This window comes from Rhagoletis zephyria, unplaced genomic scaffold, assembly GCF_001687245.7.
Source record: "Rhagoletis zephyria isolate East Lansing unplaced genomic scaffold, Rhagoletis_zephyria_1.1 Rzeph_scaffold_00646, whole genome shotgun sequence".
NCBI classification, from domain to species: Eukaryota; Metazoa; Arthropoda; class Insecta; order Diptera; family Tephritidae; genus Rhagoletis; species Rhagoletis zephyria.
In genome coordinates, this window is record NW_016157730.1 from 90944 (window position 1) to 111131 (window position 20188).

The following is a 20188-nucleotide window of genomic DNA, read 5'->3' on the forward strand; positions in this document are numbered from 1 at the left end:
TTGGACCAAAATAGTTCACAAACTGCACCTCTACTTCTAACGGTAACATGAAATAAAGAATTTGGTATATAATATCTCATATTGTTTTGTGTTATTGCTTTCGTTTTCTTTTTGAATCTTGAATTGTAGTCTTCGGACCAAGGCGTATTTAACAAGGTGGTGTTGGCCGTATATAAGTAAAAAATTACACTAACAAATTATACGCTGGTGTCCATACTGTCATTGGTATGAGTTACAACAAACACATCATTTTGACGTAATGGCCTCCACGGCGAAAAACTCAGCTGTCGCCCTAACACCACCTTGTTTAATACACCTTGCTTCGGACGATGATTTAAATGAATTACAAATTCGACAACATCTGGACGGGTTGCTCATTTCGAGCTTGGGAGAGTAAAAGTTTGTAATTTGACTTTTGCCAAATTTTACTGTCATCCAAACTGTTATTTGTTGGTTCTGTGCTGGCATGACAATTTTTTTACAACCTGACGAAACCAAAATGGAACAACATAATTTCAAAACTGCGAAATTCCATGTCAACGCGAGGCCTTGGAGCCATGAAGTGTGCCAATAGGGATACATATTTCTTCTCTTCTTTTGGTGCTTGTGCTGCAACACTGCACTGCAGAATCGTGGTTGTTTGGTTACAATCTCTAGTAATTATACTTACGGAGGAAAAAGTGGAATTATCTGTGATAAGGGGCATATTTAATTGTAACTTTCATTTAGATCACATTGTTAGTAAAGACGAAGTCGACGATGAACTGGCGAGAAAAAATTCTTCAGCCAAAAAACCGTTTGTTACCATTTTAATAAGGCTGCAGACAAGAAGACACTCGACGTATAGATGTTATACGAGCCAATGCAAAGAAGCCTCTTGGATTGGAACAAAACTGGCCCATTCCTTGAGCTGATGATGAATACTGGTTACGTCGTGCTCAAATCGCTGTTAGTCGACGCAATAGCTTACCAAGTTCGGATTGACAGCCAGGCAGGTTTTACTATGTGTTTTGTGATTGGCAGGCAACTATTCACCATAAGCTGTTCCCCAACGCTAGAACTCGTAATTTTGACCAGAATTGTGGACAATTGGACGGTCTGAAGAACCGCTTGCGCAAATAGGTGAAGAATTGTGTTTTAACCCCAAGCCACACTTATTGATAGTGAGTCGCCACGAGACGGTACATAATTCACTTACATAAATCGGTTGATTCTAAGTCTTAAATTTTATGCAATAAAATTATAGTTTAAAAAACTGAAACCTCGCTATTATAATTTCCATTCGTACTGTCACCAGGTATGTAACTTGAGAATAGAAATCGCTGCATCTTTTAGGCGCATCAATATTACATAGTTACATCCCGAGCTAATAAATGGGAGGTAATAAAAATAGTCGATTTCGCTTTACTTTATACATCTTGTATTTTTGTTCACATCTTTAATGGAGACGAAACACTGTGCAAATCTCCGTTACAAGCGCTCTTGCTGCTGCTGGATGTGTGAATGAAAAAGCACGTAAAACAGATAGTGGATAGTAGATAATGATGATGGCGATGACGATGATTCGTGATTGGTATGTGGCGTATCGGCTTTTGAAATGCTTGTTGCTATTGCTGGCTTGCTATTTTATTTTTTGGGGATTACTTGTTTTTAAATGTTGCCGTTTCATTGTGTTGTTGTTGCATTTTAAGCTTCTTTCGTAGTAGCGTTAATGGAAAACTTATGCAGACTCTTTACGATGCCGTTTCAGAGTTCAGTCTCTTTCTGCTGCGTATGGTTGTTTTTGTTGCAGTTAATGATTACATGCACGATTATGATGGCCTTTGTAAACGCTTCCGTTGTTCGTTGGCTGAATGACCAAGGAGCGCGCAATAAAAACACACACAAAGATATATTTGAAAATTTTTAAAAGATTAATTTACTTGAAAATTGCCGGCCCTTGAGGAGTCAATGTTGAGTAAATATTGATTTTCTCTTCAGCTGTTGTTGGTGTTGCACTAATGAGTTTCGTGTTTGTACGTAACATATACCTACATACATGGAAATGCACATACACACTAGTGCTTTTCACCGCTATTGAGGTTAGCCTGCAGCCTACATAGTCGTTTCCTTTGCATTTCCTGTATATTTTTTGACAATGTTTGCGCGTTCAAAGTGTCTTTCAGGTGGGCTGCTGCGGAAGTGCTGGAGCGCCAAAGCAAATGCGACGCTCTTTGGCAGCGCCTGTGCAAAAGCAGACAGGCGGCACTCGTTGTGGAGTAAATACCCAAAACAGAGAGAGTAATAATGCGCGCTGCTACGTGCGCAAAGGTCACCGCGCGGCGAAGCGATTACGTGAAAGACTTGCAACGCGCTGGGCCTGTGCAGCAGCCGACAGCAAGCAACAGCTGGCATAAACAAACAACTAGCAACTGCGACTAGCATGCATGGAGCATCAGCTTGACTACCAGCCGAGATATGTATGTATGTCTGCTACTGCCGCTGCGTTGGCTTGGCCGCGCGCTCTAGGGAAGATTTTGTGCGGCAGCGACGTTGGTTTTTTATTATGCCATATTTCAGATGTGTGCTTATGCGCGATTTTTGACCACTACCCCTCGTCCCGCTGCTGATTAAAACATATTTTATGTTAAAGCTGGAGCGCGCGCTAGCTGGCTGTGGCTCTGGACTTGATCGCTGCCTCGCTTGGTGACTGAGCGCTTAAGCATATGTATGGTGGCTCGGGCCGTTGTTTGTTGTTAGCTGGTTGGCAGACTGGCGTACCGCTTACATAATATCCGAATGTGGTGTATAAAACGCTGCACTGTGTCAGTTGGCGTATCATTTGTAGTTTACCATTCAACGAATTCACAGACCGGAAACGAAACACACAGACGGTCTGCAGCTCCTGGCGTAGTTACAAGAAAAAGTGATTTGATTTCCCCAGCAGACGAGATGGCCAAGTGGTTCATAGTGCGTATTAGTGATTTTTGTGGATTAATTTCGGCGGATACTAATGGCTTGGTTTTCTGTTTTTTTCTTAATGTTTTTTTATTGCAGTTAAGCGTTCTGCTACTTGCCGGTGGTGCAGTGCATAGCAAGCCTACTTTTGGCAAGGAACATGTTCACATTCGCATCCACCTGCCCGAGGAACATGGACATGACGATCATGGGCATGGCGGCGGTGGGTACGGTGGTGGTGGTCATGGCTATGGTGGCGGTGGCGGCGGGCACGACGACATTATTGGACCATTGACTGGTGGCCTGTTGGGCAATGGCTTCCTCAGTAGCGGCCACGGTGGTGGCGGCGGCCATGGTCACGGTCACGGCGGTGGTGGTGGCCATCATGAAACCATTATTGTTGATGCAGGAGGTCATGGAGGCGGTGGTGGTGGCGGTCACGGACATGGACACGGTGGTGGCGGTGGTCATCATGAAACCATTATTTTAGATGCTGGTGGGCATGGCGGCGGTGGTGGTGGCGGTCACGGTCATGGACATGGTGGGGGCGGCGGCGGTGGGGGTCATCACGAAACTATCATATTGGATGCTGGTGGTCACGGTAGCGGCGGCGGCGGTGGCGGTTATGGTGGTGGTCATGGCGGCGGTTATAGTGGCGGCCATGGTGGTGGTGGTGAAGCCCATACACTAATCATCTCAGACGCAGGCGGTCATGGTGGACACGGCGGTGGTGGCAGCTATGGTGGTGGATACAGTTCCGGCGGACATGGTGGTCATGGCGGGGGAGATGCTCACGTAGATACTTATGCCATTATTAAAGAATCTGGCGGTGGGTATAGTGCGAGCGGTCATGGCGGCGGTGGCTATAGTTATGGAGGCGGTCACAGCAGTGGAGGCGGGGGTGGCGATGCACATCTGGCTAAATTAGCAGCGGTAGCGGCAACGTCTGGTGGCTCTCACGGCAGTGGAGGCGGCGGTTATGGTGGTGGCGGCGGCGGTGGTCATGATGACAGTCATTTAGCTGCAGTGGCAGCCGCCGCAGGTGTATCTGCGCATGGCAGCAGCGGCGGTGGCGGTTATGGCGGTGGCGGTTACAGTAGCGGGGGTGATGCGCATTCCATTGCCAATATAGCTGCGGTAGCCGCTTCAAGCGACTCACACGGCAGCGACGGCGGTGGTTATGGTGGTGGCAGTTATAGCAGCGGTGGAGGCTATAGCAGCGGGGGAGATTATAGTAGCGGTGGACACGACGATGCCAAGATTGCAGCGATAGCCGCGTCAACAAGCAGCAGCTCCAGCGGCTATGGTGGGTATAGCGGCGGAGGCTATAGCAGTGGTGGCTACAGCGGTGGTGGAGGTTATAGCGGCGGCGGTCATATCGACACAGCTGTTATCGCCTCAGCAGCCGGTGCGCACGGAGGCTCAAGCGGCGGAGGGGGAGGTTATAACTATGCACCCGCTTCCGGGGGTGGCGGCTGGCAATCGGGTGGAAGTGGTGGTTGGGCGGCGTCAGGCGGCGGTGGTGGCGGCAGCAGTGGCTGGTATAAACGCAAATGAGCGCCGCGTGTAGGCAACGCGTTCACACACAAAACAGCCGCCCAAAGTTTAGTTATTTAAGCAAGCGCATAAATATGTTTTCTACTGCTGTTGTAGATACGTCTAAGGTTAAGCATATTTATTCTAGTCCACTAATGCTGGGGGAAACTGCGGAGGGAGGATGCGATCGCGCATACGCATTTAACGTCGTTTAGCTGCTCACCGCACACATCACCTTAAGCGTTCAATACGCTCATCTTAAATTATGTTCAACAAAGCACAAATCATTTTGTTACATAAGTACATATGTAAATACATCCGTTATGTTCTACTTTAAAACAATTAGTACTTTTATGAAGTGAAAAGTGTTTAAAATAAATTTAAATTATATATTAATTTGTACATTTCATTTTCTTACAACTATATAAAGTGCTGAAAGCAACTGACCTAACATTTTTAGAGCCAGCTAAGTTGCCACTGACGCGTAAGTGTTACGCGCTTTAGTCATTGTCTAATGTAAACGCCTACATAGTCTGCGTTTTAAAAAAATACTTGCCATCTGCTTCAGCTGCCACGCGATGTCTTTTGAATATCGGCCTGTAGGAGTAGAGCGTGTCTGAAGTGCCGCTCGAATTGTTTTGATTGCACTGCTACACTTTTACTTTTCATAAAAAAATATTACAAAATTAATACATAATTATATCTACATTGCCACAGTGATTATGCCAATTTTCACAAAAAAAATTATATACAATTACAAACTTGCCAAAAAGGCAATGGCGGAGCTCATAAAAGCGCAAGCCAAGCGATCCAACTCCGCCCGGCTGGGGATTTGCGATTTACAAAAGAAAATGCAATGTCGCAATTACCGTTATGATGGCACTTAAATTATTTGGGTTTAATTCGCACGTCATTGTACATACATACATACATACATATGTATGCAAGTATAAAGAGTGTATGAAATAAAAATATAAATAAAATGTAAAATAGGGAAGTGGTGCAAACTTAAATGATGAATTGCCAAAACCAAAAGTGACAGGAGAATGGGCGCGACGTACTTAGATGGGGACACTGCGCTAATTACCCCATAGCGAATGTCATGTAATAGTCACTTAGGTGTTGTGTCTGGCCATGTTAAGTCTTCAATGTCGTTCATGACGAAGTCGTTCATGACTTTTTCATACAAATGATAATTTGGTCTTTGCTGGCCTCTGCATGATTTTGATCAAGCGACAATGCCCTGCCAAAGACTTTTTATAAGTGACCGCTGCAAGACATTGTCTGTTTGATAGGAGTACACCTGCATGACATTGTCACCAGTGTCATTGTCAGCTATATGTCGCTTAGGATTCACAGAAAATGGGACGATGTCACTAAATCCACATTAGTGACGATGTCACCAGTGACCATTTTCGCTACATATGTATGTATACGTCCGCTGTGGTGATTGGCGCTAACACAATAGGTTAGTGTTTTGCCGAGCTTCTCCCCGATTTGTTGCATGCGCCTTGTTGCTGTCACACAAACGGGCGGGACCTACAGTGGCAGAGGTACACTCGGGCTTTACCTTCCAAGAGGCAACCGCTTATGGAAAAACTTTTTCTTTTCTTTTGCTTTGGATGTTAGTCGGAAACTGGGCTCGGTCCCAGGCCCTGCTGAATAGTAGTGCGCACTTCTAACCACTAAACCACAGCGACCGTCAATTCCTTAATCCATAATCCTTCATATCTTTGTATTTTTGTAGTTGAATAATCAATAGTGAGCGTATAAGGAAGCCTGGAATAAAGAAAATCCTAGAGCATCGGTTCTCAACCAGTGGGTCGCGGAAGGATTACAGATGGGTTTACCTAAAACTTTCCGAATCAATTGAATAAACCATAAGAACAGATAAGAAAAATATAAGATTAAAAACATTTTCTTCAATCCTGACATTGACGTGTTAGTTCAGTCATTAATATTGTATTCTTACTTAAATTTAAATTGTGATAACAATTTTCTCCAACCGTAACACCGTGAGATAATCAATTTTACACACACAACAGGTAATATATTCGCGAAACTACGGGCCGAAAATAGTGAAACTACGTTTTAAGTTTTTCTCCCTGACGTCACGATTTTTCTTAAAAGGACTTTGAAATTTTAAAGATATGATTAACTCAAAAAACTATTTAAAAAACTCAGTGCAATGTAGAATAACAATGTGGATATCACAGAAAAGAGAAAATTCTGTAGAATTAAAACAGTTGTTGGTGCCATCGGTGGACTATTTTTTGAAATTTCACAGGATGGGAAAACTTATAGCCATTTTCTTCAAGAAATTTTCAAAACTTGTATTAAAAATTTTGCGTGATTAAAGAAGGAAAAACTTCATACGAATCAGAAGGAGTCGTTGGTTATTAAATAATTAGTTTTTTTTAGAGTTATGTAGTTACTTTTTTCAATAAAGGATATTTTCTCATTAAATATCAGTTTTTTTTCACTCAATATCAGATATTTTATTATTCAATATCAGTTATTTTACTTCGTTCAATATCAGATATTTACCTTTTTCAGTTCGCTTCACGAAACTATCCATATTTTTTTACTTATCAAAACACTCACTGAAACAAGAAAATATTGGTAATTGTACGCTTCCGAAATTTTTTTATGAAAAGGTGCTGCCAGGCTGTGTCAAATGCGCATCCGATTGCATGTCACCTTCAGAACCCTTTGCAGCTGAGCAGGTATGATGCCATCGGTCCCCGGCGACTTTAAGGTTTTAGCGAACTTATCGCCCAGGCCATGTGACTAAAAGTGCAGGAACTGAAGTACAAAATAACGCAAAGAAGTACATTTGACTGAACTTCGAAGTACGAAGTACAAGAGCTAAAAAAGAAGTACTGTACAGAAAATGTTTACTGTGGCATCGATACTGTCGTATCTGAATATCCACAGGAGCAAGTAAGATTCGCCACAGAATTTTTAAACTCTATAACACCTTTTAATTTTTTTTGATTGTATAGCCATTTGTAATGAAATTTGTCAGCTAGAGAAGTGAAAGAATGGAAAGTCGTAATTTATGTGTTGATCTATGAGTACCTTTCTTAACTGAGATTACTAACCTTTTGAAATTTTTCGAAACAGTTAAAGAAAATTCAACTTAAAAGGTAGCACCAAGGCATATCAGACACGTATTAGAGCAAAAACAACAGTGATGTGTATTTCGTATTTTTTCTTGTCTTACCTAAAGTTCGACTTTAATTTTTAGTAAATTTTGTTTGGTTCTCGAATGCTCAGCGTTTGTGCTGAAGACTTAAGAGCGAAATACACAACACAAGCGGCTTGACAAACCAAGCGAAATTTCCCTTTGCTTCAAGCCATTTGTGCTGTGTATGGGGGTGTTTGAAGGTTTGACAAACCGCTTGAGGGAAATTTGAGCAAAAATCAAAATTTTTTGATTTTCTGGCCGCCATGTTGATGTTTGATCAAACCGCTTGCGTTGTGTATAGCAAAATCGCCTCATTCGCAACGAAATTTTCACCGAGTAAGGACGTAAGAGAGGAAAATGAAAGAAAACCATAATATTTAGCATTGCGAACTGGAAGAAAACTAAAATTCTTTGCTTGAACGAGTCATGTTTGCATGGTGTATGGCGAATTGGGAAAAGTAGGTTTGAAGAATGTTTGACAAGCCGCTTGTGTGGTGTATTTCGCTCTTTAGGTGAACGTTCCAAACGTTGCTTTTCAATTCCTTGTTTTGTATGGGAAAGGGTTTCACATGTAAAAAGATTTTGACAATTTATATTTTTTTGCGAGAAAAAATTAAAAATATTTGGTATTTTAGAGACCAAATAATTTGAAAAAAATAAAAATATAATAAAATCAGCTGCTCTACTGATACTACCTGTTCAATGTGCCTTGGGTTGGTACAAAACATTGCAAAGAAGTACATTTGACTGTTCGAAGTACGAACTACAACGGCTCAAAAAGTCCTGTACTTCCGAAAGAAGTACGGTTGGTCACATTAGTCATACTGCATACATACATAGTACGTACCTTCTTTCCACTCGACAAGTCACTCTGTTTTCATTTAATCGCCTAAAAATATGCAGCAAAACGTTATTTTTGCACTTGCTATACACAAACTCGAATGAAAAGTAAAAGAAACACCCTGTATATTAACTAAACAATCATCCAAAGCCACCGTACCATGATCCAACTACACAAGATCTGGCAAGATGAAGCAAAAGAAAAAAGTAATTTTCTGGCTGACGTTTGTAATTTCGGCGCCATGTTATTTTCTGTGAAAAGTAAACGAAGAATATGAAGACGAAGCATAAAGAAAAACTGCAAGCAATGTTGTGCACATGTTTGTGCTAACCAATTTATTATTTTTGTACGTACCTGAGTTAAAGGCAACCACCCAGCCAGCAAAGAAATGTAAATTTTGCCGACAGTGTAGTTTTGTTAAATTTTGCGTATTCGAAAAGGAATAGAAAAACTGCAACAGTTATCATCAATTTTCGTAACCGGAAAACGTCCGAAACGTTCGAAAAAGATGATGTCATTTGAAAGCAATAATTGTATTTTATTCGCTCAAGCTAAACATTTGAAAGCATGCATGCGTAGTCGGCAGTGGCTGAGCGTGCAGAGGAGTTTGCCGCTATTTGTTTGCTTCCAGAAGGTGCCGAATTCCGTAAGGCGCTTCCTAATTTTATTTTATTTCTTTTGAACCATGAAAAAGTATATGTAAAGTGCTGAAGGAAAGCGTATTGAACGAAGAATTCAATCAGACAAATTTCAGAAAAAAACAGCCGAAAACGTATCCATTTCATATACTGTTGTTTTTACATGCGTTTCTGCCGCACACTTTAGTGGGAAAACGGATCGTCAAAGTAACCGAAAATGGAATCAGTAAACGGACAAAAATTCTAACTTTTTTGTCCTTTTCCGGATCGGTTTTGTGATTTTTGCTTGCTGGGCATGTTTTCCTATTAGATCCGTAAAATTGTCAAGTGCAAAGCGAATGGGTTTGGTGGTAAACGAGGACAAAACGAAGTATATCCTGTCATCAAACAAACAGTCAGCACATTCGCGCCTTGGCACCCATGTCACTGTTGACAGTTACAATTTCGAGAAAGAGAATTTCGTTTACTTGGGGAACCAGCATTAATACCGATAATAATGTCAGCATTGAAATCCAACGCAGAATCACTCTTGCCAACAAGTGCTACTTTGGACTGAGTAGGGAATTCAGGAGTAAAGTCCTCTCTCGACGTACGAAAACCACGCTCTATAAGTCACTCATCATGCCCGTGCTGGTATATGGCGCAGAAGCATGGACAATGACAACATCCGATGAGGCGGCTCTTNATGCCCGTGCTGGTATATGGCGCAGAAGCATGGACAATGACAACATCCGATGAAGCGGCTCTTGGAGTGCTTGGCCATGTCGTTCGAAAGAACACCGTCGTTCCAGCTCTGAAAGTATTCAACTCGGAATCCGCTGGTGGTAGCAGAGGAAGAGGGAGGCCACCACTGCGATGGAAAGATCAGGTGGAGAAGGACTTGGTTTCACTTGGCGTTTCCGATTGGCGTCAGTTGGCACAGAGGAGAAACGACTGGCGTGCTATGCTGAACTCGGCCAAAATCGTTTAGGCGGTTACAGCGCCAAAAAAGAAGAAGAAGAAAGATTTTATTAACTACACATCCACAGAGCAAAACTGCGATCGAGCCTGGTTTTTTTCATTCACTTTATGGAAAATATAAGAAAATATTGACATGCAAGTGGTAAAAGTGGCATATACGTACCAAGCATATACAGTACATCTTACACTACATACATAGGTACGTACCACAGTGATCGGAATTAATAAAAATTCTGGAAAAATATGTGGTAGATTTAGAAAAAATGTGGTAGATCTCAGGTTTGGATCAAACTTTTTACAAAAATTAAAAAAAGGTTTCACCCAAAACTGCAAAATTTTTAATTAGAATCTCTGGAAAAAACTTTTAACTTGGGTTTTACCGATTTTGACAATTCTCAAGTAAAAGTAAACAACGCCTTAGAAACTTTAGATGCACTGTAATGTGCTAATACTTTCACAAAAATCGCCGATTTTTTACAATTTCTTTATTAATTAGTTCTGCTTTGTTTGCTTACTTCTACAAAAGACGAAAGCTGGCCGTTTTTACCAGTGTTGTCATCGCAAATTCCCCGAATCCCAGTTGATTCCCAAAAATTTCGTGCATTTCATCGGCTGCTTAAGCGCATTTCGCAGAATTTTTATTTAAAACATGACGATTAATTTTCCGCTTTCCGCCATCTCCTATTTGCTTCACTGTAAATGTTAAGCACACGTTAAGGGTTGTTTAAGCCACGCCCGGTTTACACGTATGTATATATGTATGTATTATAAGTACGGTGACCATAAATATGGATTCAAAATGAAGGACAATTTTTCAAAAATATGCCTACATATATTTACGTAGTATAAAAATATCAAAAGAGTATTTATGATTCTAAATTCTTAATACATTTTAAACTTTAAAAACGAATCACGTTTTCTTCATCGATATTAATCTTTTTTTACATGAATATTTATAAAAGTATAGTAAAACATATTATAATTACAATAGCTTACACGAAAATTGAAAATCTTTAAAAGATTATTTTTAGGGCAAATTTTGACTCGTTCAAAACGAAAACAATACCCTTTTTTTTGTTTTTTTGTACTTTTCGCATTTATTTGTCAAAAATCGACGTCATGAATCGACGTAAACGACGAGTTACAAAGGTATTTATGTGCCCTTTACAAAGATATATAATTTGTGCAGATTGCACTTCATTGCATTTACATTTCTAATCCGATTTTCATTATCTTCGGCTCAAAATTTACTGTAATGATATATCTTCTTTATCGAATTTTTAAACTAATGAAAAAAATAATCAAATAAAACTGTGTATTTGATTGAAAATCTCACTTTTTTCGACTTTGACGACAAAATGCAAATGGTCGCCTGTAGCACTAATAATTTTCATTGAAGTCGCCACAAGTTATATATTTTGGTAAGAGGCACATCAATACCCTTCGAGATGTAAGTCGCTTACGTTGATTGGGAGATTTTTTCATGAGATACGCTACGAAAAGTACCAAGAAACACTTTTTTGAAAAAATCCATCCATTGTCCGATAATTTTAAAATAACGGATAAAATACATACATTTTCAGGTTTTTCAGGTTTGGAAAACTACGCAGGACCTACCTTTGAAAAACAGTACGGTTCTGCAAAAAACAGAACGGATGGTCACCGTAATTATAAGGGATGTTCATCGAGTCCCTGCAGCGGGTTATTGGCCGTTTTAATATAATAGTGCTCCCTTATTACATAAAGGAATTTGTTATTTATCATTTAAATACAAATAATAAATTTTGAATACTTATCCATGTTCTGTTTCCCTCCCGTGACCACCACGCAAATATCGGACTTAAACGTACCAAAATAAAGCAATACATATCGTCGCCTGCGTAAAAGATTGTCGTATGTTACGCACGTACGTATGATGCTTACGACAATCTTTTACCCAGGCGACGATATGTAGATACCCCTTTTTACATAACTACTATTTCTTAAATTATTTTGGGGGCAATTCACGTCAAATGTCCCAGCGCCCTGAGTGGTGCAAAACAAGCTACTTTTCGACTAGCTGCGAAGCAGACAGAAAATAGGTAAAACAATTCGAAAACTATGATTTCTATAGATTTTTGTACGGGCTATGCGATGGCGCTATGCGTTTTCCAAAATTTTCCCTTTTTCATGGTGAAAATTCTGAACGAAAATTTATTTGTAATTTTTCCGAATTATGGTCATTTTTAATATTGTTTTTAGTTATCTCAATCGAAATATCAAGTCTTTTTTACATATAAATCACTAACAAAAAGGACTTTTTTTTTACTTTTCCGAGTTATAAAGCCTTTTAGAGCGCAGCGCGCTAATCTGCTAACCGTGTGAGTCATAATAATATTGTTATAATTTTGCAACTACTTGATGTTTAATTCTGAAACTTTCGCAAAAACTTCCCTACATAGTCATCTACAATACTGTTTTAAAACAAAAAATTTATTTCAAACTTTATAACACAACTTTTGCATTTGAAAACAAACACCCTCTTAATTCTCATAAAAAAGGTATAAACCTGTAGTTTTATTTGTAGTGAGTAAACTTAAATTCTTTGGAATAGTTTGTAACTAGTTTATTGTGTGAAAATTTCAAATCGATCGATACACAAACGACTGAGATATAACGCGTTTAAATGACAATTTTTGTCAAAATTATCAAGAATCAGTTCAGCCCAATAATAAAATTTCAAACAACGTCACGCTTCAGCTTTTGTGCCTTCGATCACAGGAAAATAAATAGCAAAGACAAATTTAAATTTGAACAAATCGTCGCCTGGCTTGATTCAAAGCGAACATTTGAAAGCGCACTTACAAGTTGTGCCTGTAGCTGAGTGCGCAAAGATGCTGGCTGCAATTAGTTGCGGCCGAAAGTGTTCAAGTTCAAATCTCACTATGCAGAACATATAATTTAAAATCTTTATTTTAGTTTTTTTTTAATTATGAAAAAGTATCTATGAAGTGCACAACGAAAAAAAGTGGTTCGGTTACAGGTTACATGTTACTACTATAAGTAATAGTGAAAAGTTACGCAGCGGGAGTCAATTCTCACCTCCTAGGACAACTCCCTGTTAAATGCGACAGTAGAAAGCATGGCTGATAGATTTGCAAGGTACCGGTATTCGACTCCCGAAAACTGGTGAACTCACTAGCTCTGTACTAGTATTTCCTCTGCAGGGGAGTACAAAAGTATTTAGGTATTTACATACATATGTTATAGTAAATATTGCATGCAAGACAGCAACCGTATTCACGAACCAACTGAGCCAACAGTGTGGCTTTAGACCTGGCAAGTCTAATTTTGGGAAGAACCTTCGATATACAATTTGCACACGCCATCTTTTTGTCGATTCTAGAGCTGCCTTTGATAGCACGAAAAGAAGCTGCCTGTACGATGACATGTCTAAATTTGGGATCCCCGCAAAACTAGTATGGCTTTGTAGTGTGACGTTGAGCACAACTTTCAGCACCGTCAAAATTGGGAAGGAGCGATTTTTCTCAATCTGATGCTGGAAAGCGTGAAGAGCTGCCAGCCTGAATCCTGAATCCAGCACCATAAACAGCAAAACCACGATACTGCTGGCGTATGCAGATGATACTGATATCGTTGGCATGAAACTCAGAGATATCAGTGCAGCATTTTGCAGCTTAGAAAAAGTAAGTAACGAGGTTGGTTTAGCAGTCAACGAGGACAAGGCAAAGAACCTCCTGGCAAAACTTAAAAAGTCTTCGCATATTAGGACACACGTCACTGTTGGTAGTCATAACTTTGAAGTAGTGAATGACTTTGTTTACTTAGGATACAGCATAAACACAACCAATAATATCAGTCTACAGATAAAGTGAAGAATAACTCTTGCTAACAGATGCTACTTTGGGCTCGGTGGACAATTTAAACGCAGGACCCTCTCTCGACCAACAAAAATCACACTCTACAAATCTCTCATAATGCCCGTATGCAGTGATCGGACTTGAAAAAAATTTGTGTGGTAGAATCTGGAAAAAACGTGGTCGATTTAAAAAAAAATGTGGTAGATCTCAGGTTTTGGATCAAACTTTGTACAAAAATTAAAAATATTCTGCACGGTTTCACCTAAATTGCAAACATTTTAATTCGAATCCAAGAAAATTTTATTTTAGTATAATAAAGTGCAAGATGGAAGTTGCTAAAAATTCCGTTGAGTTTTGGCAATTTTTTTCCTTGACAGTGTAAAGCGGTTCCTTCCATATCAAGATATTTTTCGAACATATTTGTAAAGATTTCTGTAACCTTGCGGAGTGCTGCCCGCTTTTCTTTTTATCATATCACGATGTAGCGCACAAATGTGGCACGTTCCAGAAACCGCTACTCAATTCTCAAGTCAACGTAAACAACGCTTTAGAAACTTTAGATGCACAGAAATTTTCTAATACTTTCACAAAAATCGCCGTTTTTTCACATTTTCGCTATTAATTCCTTTTTATAAATCATATATTTTGCAATTTAACACAATAAAACCATGTTTCCTGTCGAAAAATTGAATATTGAGAAAATTTACTATTTTGATGTTTATTTTATTCTCCCATTCTGCCTGTTGTTAGTGTTTAGTGTTGGACAATTTTTGCTGTTAAAATTAAGAAAATTATATCGAGCAAAAATAAAACTACTACTACTAAAACGCGAATATGTGGTAGATTTCAGACCTTGTGTAGTAGATGTGGTAGATGCTCAAAAAAGTGGCAGATCTACCACAATGTGGTAGAAGTCCGATCACTGCCCGTATGGTGCAGATACGTGGGCGATGAGTACCGAAGACGATGGAATGACGAACTGTATGAGACTTTTAACGACATGGATATAGTTAAGCGCATAAAAATACAACGATTGCGCTGGCTTGGGCATGTTGTACGCATGAATGACGACGTTCCGGTGAAAAGATCCTTCGCAAGGGCGCCCACGAATACAAGGGAAGGGCCAAGTGCAGAAGGATCTGTTCCCACTTGGAATGAAGAGCTGGCGCAATTCCGCAAAGGAGAGAAGTTTTTCTCTGCCCGATAAACGGTTGCAGTGCCAAAAAGAAGAAGTTCTCACACCTTGCGTGAGGGCTCTGGGCCTAACTGACAAGGCTGCGCTTACCAAACTCCTTTTTGATGGGTCCTCGCCATAGAACAGAACACCTGAAAAACACGTTTCTATGGAAACGGCCAATCATCTTCTCATTTATGCGACCCTGAAAATGAAACAGCTAAATATCGGAAGGTATTAATGAGATTCACATTCGTAATAATATACATACATATGTATAAAAGTATGTATGTTTGTATGTGACAGTAGGAAGTGTTTGCAGCCATGACAAAAACATTACAAAGTTAATTCGTTCTCTCAATTCGTCGGACATGATTTTTTTTCTGGCGTTTGCCAGCATTTTAAAGTCATATAAAATTAACAATAAAAAAATTAAATTGTTCACAATTGCTGTTGTTTGAGATTGAAAATGGGAATGTGTGTGTGAGTTTGGGTTTTGAATTTTTAAATTTAGTTGCTGGCAAACGTCAAACTGCCTTTCAATAGTTTTACCTTGTTATGTTTTTATCATGTTTGTACATAGCTTCAACGTTCCCAATGAAAACAAATGTTTCGCTGTGAAATTTATGCTTACTGCATTAAAACGAATTACCTACCTCTATTGCGCTTCTTAAGTGGTGTTATCCAGTTTGACTGCTAACTTAGGTACATACATACATACATAACAACGCTATATACATACATATGTACACATTAGCGGTATGTACATATACCCTGCATATTTTTCCTTTTAGTCCAAATTATCATATCATACGCATATATATATGTACATACATATATACAGTTTTATTACTCAAGGACGCCGATTACACGTGTCAACTTGAAGTCTCGGTTCCGAAGTCTCATGTAATAGGATTAAAACACTCTGCCACATATGTAGATATGTATATCTCGCATTTGAAATATTTTTTACATACATACATACGTATTAGCAGGGATGAAATTTTTTTCCAAAAACTTATCCCTAGATGTCTACAGATCATCCTGATCTTTTGACTAATCCAAGCTGTTACGATCCTCTCACAAATGGTTCCCCAGAAATTGCAAACGCTTTCTGCATAGTACGAAACACTCGCAACGATAGTTTCTACATCTTCCTCGTCCTTACAACTTTTACAGAAATTACTATACAGACGTCGTTCCGAAACACACAGGCATGTGGCGAATAGGCCAGTGTCCTGCTCGTACAAAAATATCGCGATAACTTTAATACGTAGAATACCAGCTGTTGTTACCTACTATGGACTTCTCTTCAAATTGTGCGCGCAGGCAACTCAGATAGGGTTGTATGCCTGGGCCCGTTCCCCAAATATTGTTCTAGGACCCAGCAAAGATTGTCGATGTACTGCATAATAGATTTAAGAAGTTTACGACATTCCTCAAACCATATCGATCTAGTCGTTGTCGACCTGAGCTTGTAAAACATTGCATTCTTCTGAAAGTTTGAAAGGAATTTCACATTCCCGGGACATCAAGGTTATGTTCAAAGCTGATCTCCTTGATAGCCGAGGCCACTCTGCTTCGCTTCAATTTCGTCTAAAATGTGTATAGCCTGCTAAATGCTCTAAGCCTTAGAGCGCTTTTAGCTGCAGAGCATTTTAAATTTATATCTATGTATATTGGAATGTCTAGGAGTGGACCAATGCCGTGCATTTCAAATCATGTAAAGTGAAAAACGTAGAGCTATTATGCTTCACCTGGAAAAATTCAGTTTCTTTAGGTGGACCACTCTAATGTACAAAAGCACATATATTCATACTTAATCGATGTCTAGTATTTGCTTCACTTTTTACTGTTTTGTTTCAATTTTCTTTTGTTTTTCTCTAGTTGCAATATATTCGCTCGAGGCAAAACGTTTCTACTGAAACGAGCGACAAGATTAAAGTGCACGATTAAGAGGCTGCATCTACCTTTCGTATAAATAGACGTGCATTCTGATTTTTTACATAATAACAGAACGAACAGCATGAAGTTTCTTGTGATCTTGTCGCTCTTGGTTTGCTTGTTTGCATCCAGTCAAGCGCAGTTTGGTGGCGGTGGTGGCGGCCCAATAGGAGGCGGAGGTGGTGGTCCAATAGGAGGAGGCGGTGGTGGTCCTATTGGAGGTGGTGGTGGTGGTGGCCCCATTGGTGGTGGAGGCGGTGGTCCTCTTGGCGGAGGAGGTGGCGGTGGCCGTTGATACGATTCGCTGGACATTTTGAAAATAAAACAAATGGAAAACAAAAATTTAAAGCTTTTTATTATTAAACTAGCAGACCCGGCGAACTTCGTCCCGCCCAAAATAAATTTTTTTATTGAAATATTTTGTCCAACGTTTTCGCCAGCAACTCAAGTTTGTTTGGTTTTGTGGTCAACAGAAGGCATATCCCCATTGCCGTCTTAAATAACCTGACGAAAGCGTTATACGGAGAAGAAGTCCTTGCGGCTCGATAGTGAATCGTCCTTGAATCTGTATAGTATAGTTGGTGGCAATTTACAAACTGGTGAGTATCATTGGTCCACATTCTGTTTAGTCACCGTAAAGCAAGGACCGCAATGGTTCTGATGGTTGATTTAACGGGAGTAATTTAACTTTGATCCCTGCGCCTCCGAATCGACGATTTTTAGCAATAATTCGGTTCCAGAACCACTAAAAATTATCATTAAAATCGTTTCGGTCGTTTAGGAGTTAAGCCGCCAGAATAAGTCTTTTACTTACTGACACTCTTCGGCATTTTTTCCCATACAAAAAAACTCTCACGCATTCGTTATACGGAGAAAATGCGCAACATCATCAGCGAAAAAAATTCTCAAAAATCAACAGTATCTTATAGCCATTAAAAACTTGCACTTTATGATACTGAAATTGAGTGAACTACAAAACTGCATATTCAAAATTTGGTACAAAAAAAAATATTACGAAAAAGAAAAAAAAACACTGTACTCTGGGTGTATATATTTACAGATAGGTAAAAGTTTCAATAAGTTTGGAAAGCACCACTTCCCTTTTCCAGTAGCCCCAAAATCTCTATACCAATTTCCAGGACATTACCACAAATACTTTCAGAGATATACGGTAAAAAAAATTCGATATGCATGGGTGATGCCACGCTCCCTTAATATATCCGGAAAAAAATAATCGTATATGCTAATCTAGGCAAAAAGCTAACTACGTACCAAATTTTAAGCAAATCGGACCATAACTACGATTTTTTCGAATAGATCGGTCCCTGCTCCACTTCCCGGAAAAAAGCATCCTATGTGCTAATCTAGGCAAAAAGCTACCCAGGTACCAAATTTTAAGCAAATCGGACCATAAATACGATTTTTCCATATAGATCAGTCCCTGGTCCACTTCCCGGAAAAAAGGATCCTATATGCTTACATAGGCAAAAAGCTACCTACGTACCAAATTTTAAGCAAATCGGACCATAAATACGATTTTTCGAATAGATCGGTCCCTGGTCCACCGGAGGGTTTTCCCAAAATTTTCTTTCTTAAAAACCTTCTCCTGGCAATTACGAACAACTGAAAAAAAAAATTTGCCAAATCGGCCCAACCGTTCTCAATTGATGAATTACTATACATTTTTCACACCATTTTTATATATATAGATATATTTTCATTTAGTATTTGTCTGTGCTAAGTCAATTCACACTGTGGTGTAGTGGTAAGCAGTGCGCGCTTTCACTCATCAGCACCTGGGTTCAAGCCCTGGTCAAAGCAACATCCCATAAAAATATAGAAAAAGGTTTTTTCTTAACAGCGGTCGTCCCTCGGCAGGCAATGGCAAACCTCCGAGTGTATTTCTGCCATGAAAAACAGCTTCTCATTAAAATACAATCGCCGTTCGGAGTCGGCGTAAAACTGTAGGTCCCTCCGCTTTGTGTGACAACATCAAGGCGCACGCCACAATTTGGAGGAGAAGCTCGGCCAAACACTAACATATGTGTAAGCGCCAATCTATTATTATATTATAAGTCAATTCACACACTTGAAGAAAGTTACGACAGAACCTTTCTCGATTATCCCATATTATTCTAGGGATTGTACAGACCCTTATACTTACATACATATAGACAACGACCAAAGTTATACCAGCTAGAAAGTTGGTGGACCTCAACAAAACCTCAAGGTCTGCAGTGTTCCGTTGGAAATTTTCATAAAAGCACAAAAAGGGCTAATGGAAGAAAAAAGCGTCATTATATCGATGGTCCTCTTCAATAACGGCACAACTCAATTTCATGTTTTTGAGCGTATTTCTGAAAATTACCGTTATATGGGAGGTAGGCGTGGTTATTGTACGATTTTGCCCATTTTCAATACCAAACTTTATTAAACAAATATTTAGTGCAATGGTATATCATTTTTACAAGAATTAAATTGCTTAAAAAGTCAAAGTTATTGTTTGCCACTTATGTTCATTTATTAATTTTTAAGGTTTTTCAATCAATCAAAATGCAGTTCATTCCCTAACAAATACCATATAAACCTAAGCTTAAGATTTTGTAGAACACTTAAAAAAAAATTCATCATTATTTCAAACTTTTTTCCTGAGAAGTGTTTTTGTGTATACAGTTTTATAGCCCATTAAATTTTAGTGTAATATTTTTTTTACCGAAGGTGTTTAGCGCTGCTACTGAATTTGAAAATACGTAAATATTTTAAGGAATTTTAAAAGAGCACTTAAAAGGGGAAAATTATAAGTAAATTGTAAATGGGGCACGAAAAATTGAGGTACTTAGGCGGGTTGGGTAAATAAGCGGGGAGGTACTTAAGATAGGGATTTTCTTCTGATTATATTAAAAAATTCACGGTGTCCAAAAATGTTGGTTACTTAAGCGGGTTAGGTACTTAAGCGGGGGGGTACTTAAGCGGGTTTCACTGTACTTTAATATGCCACAAATAGACTACGTGGTCCAACGATATTCGCAAGGTCTGTGTGCTTGGTATACATACCCAGTACGGAAAGAAACTAGTTTGAATATTGATGTTCAACCAGTTTTTTACCCA

The 20188-nt window shown here is 39.3% G+C and overlaps 1 protein-coding gene and 1 long non-coding RNA gene across 2 annotated transcripts; one reads left to right on the forward strand and one right to left on the reverse strand.

The window, feature by feature from the left end:
* Positions 1 to 1297: 1297 nt before the first annotated feature.
* On the reverse strand, positions 1298 to 19461 carry LOC108360866 (uncharacterized). Its single transcript, XR_001847198.1, has 3 exons — positions 19449 to 19461; positions 8822 to 8830; positions 1298 to 1402 (listed from the first exon to the last, which is right to left on the reverse strand). It is a non-coding gene; the product is annotated as an uncharacterized LOC108360866 (long non-coding RNA).
* LOC108360863 (glycine-rich cell wall structural protein 1.8-like) lies at positions 2846 to 4774 on the forward strand. Its single transcript, XM_017613313.1, has 3 exons — positions 2846 to 2949; positions 3037 to 3149; positions 3267 to 4774. The coding sequence occupies exons 1-3, from the start codon at positions 2932 to 2934 to the stop codon at positions 4492 to 4494; spliced, it is 1359 nt and encodes a 452-aa protein (XP_017468802.1). The 5' UTR covers positions 2846 to 2931; the 3' UTR covers positions 4495 to 4774.
* Positions 19462 to 20188: the final 727 nt, after the last annotated feature.

Bases quoted from the DNA above. Each gene is read 5' to 3' on its own strand.
- LOC108360863 (XM_017613313.1), top strand. The intron at 3,150-3,266 runs GCATGGCGGCGG...CTTCCTCAGTAG, and splicing joins CATGGACATGACGATCATGG to CGGCCACGGTGGTGGCGGCG.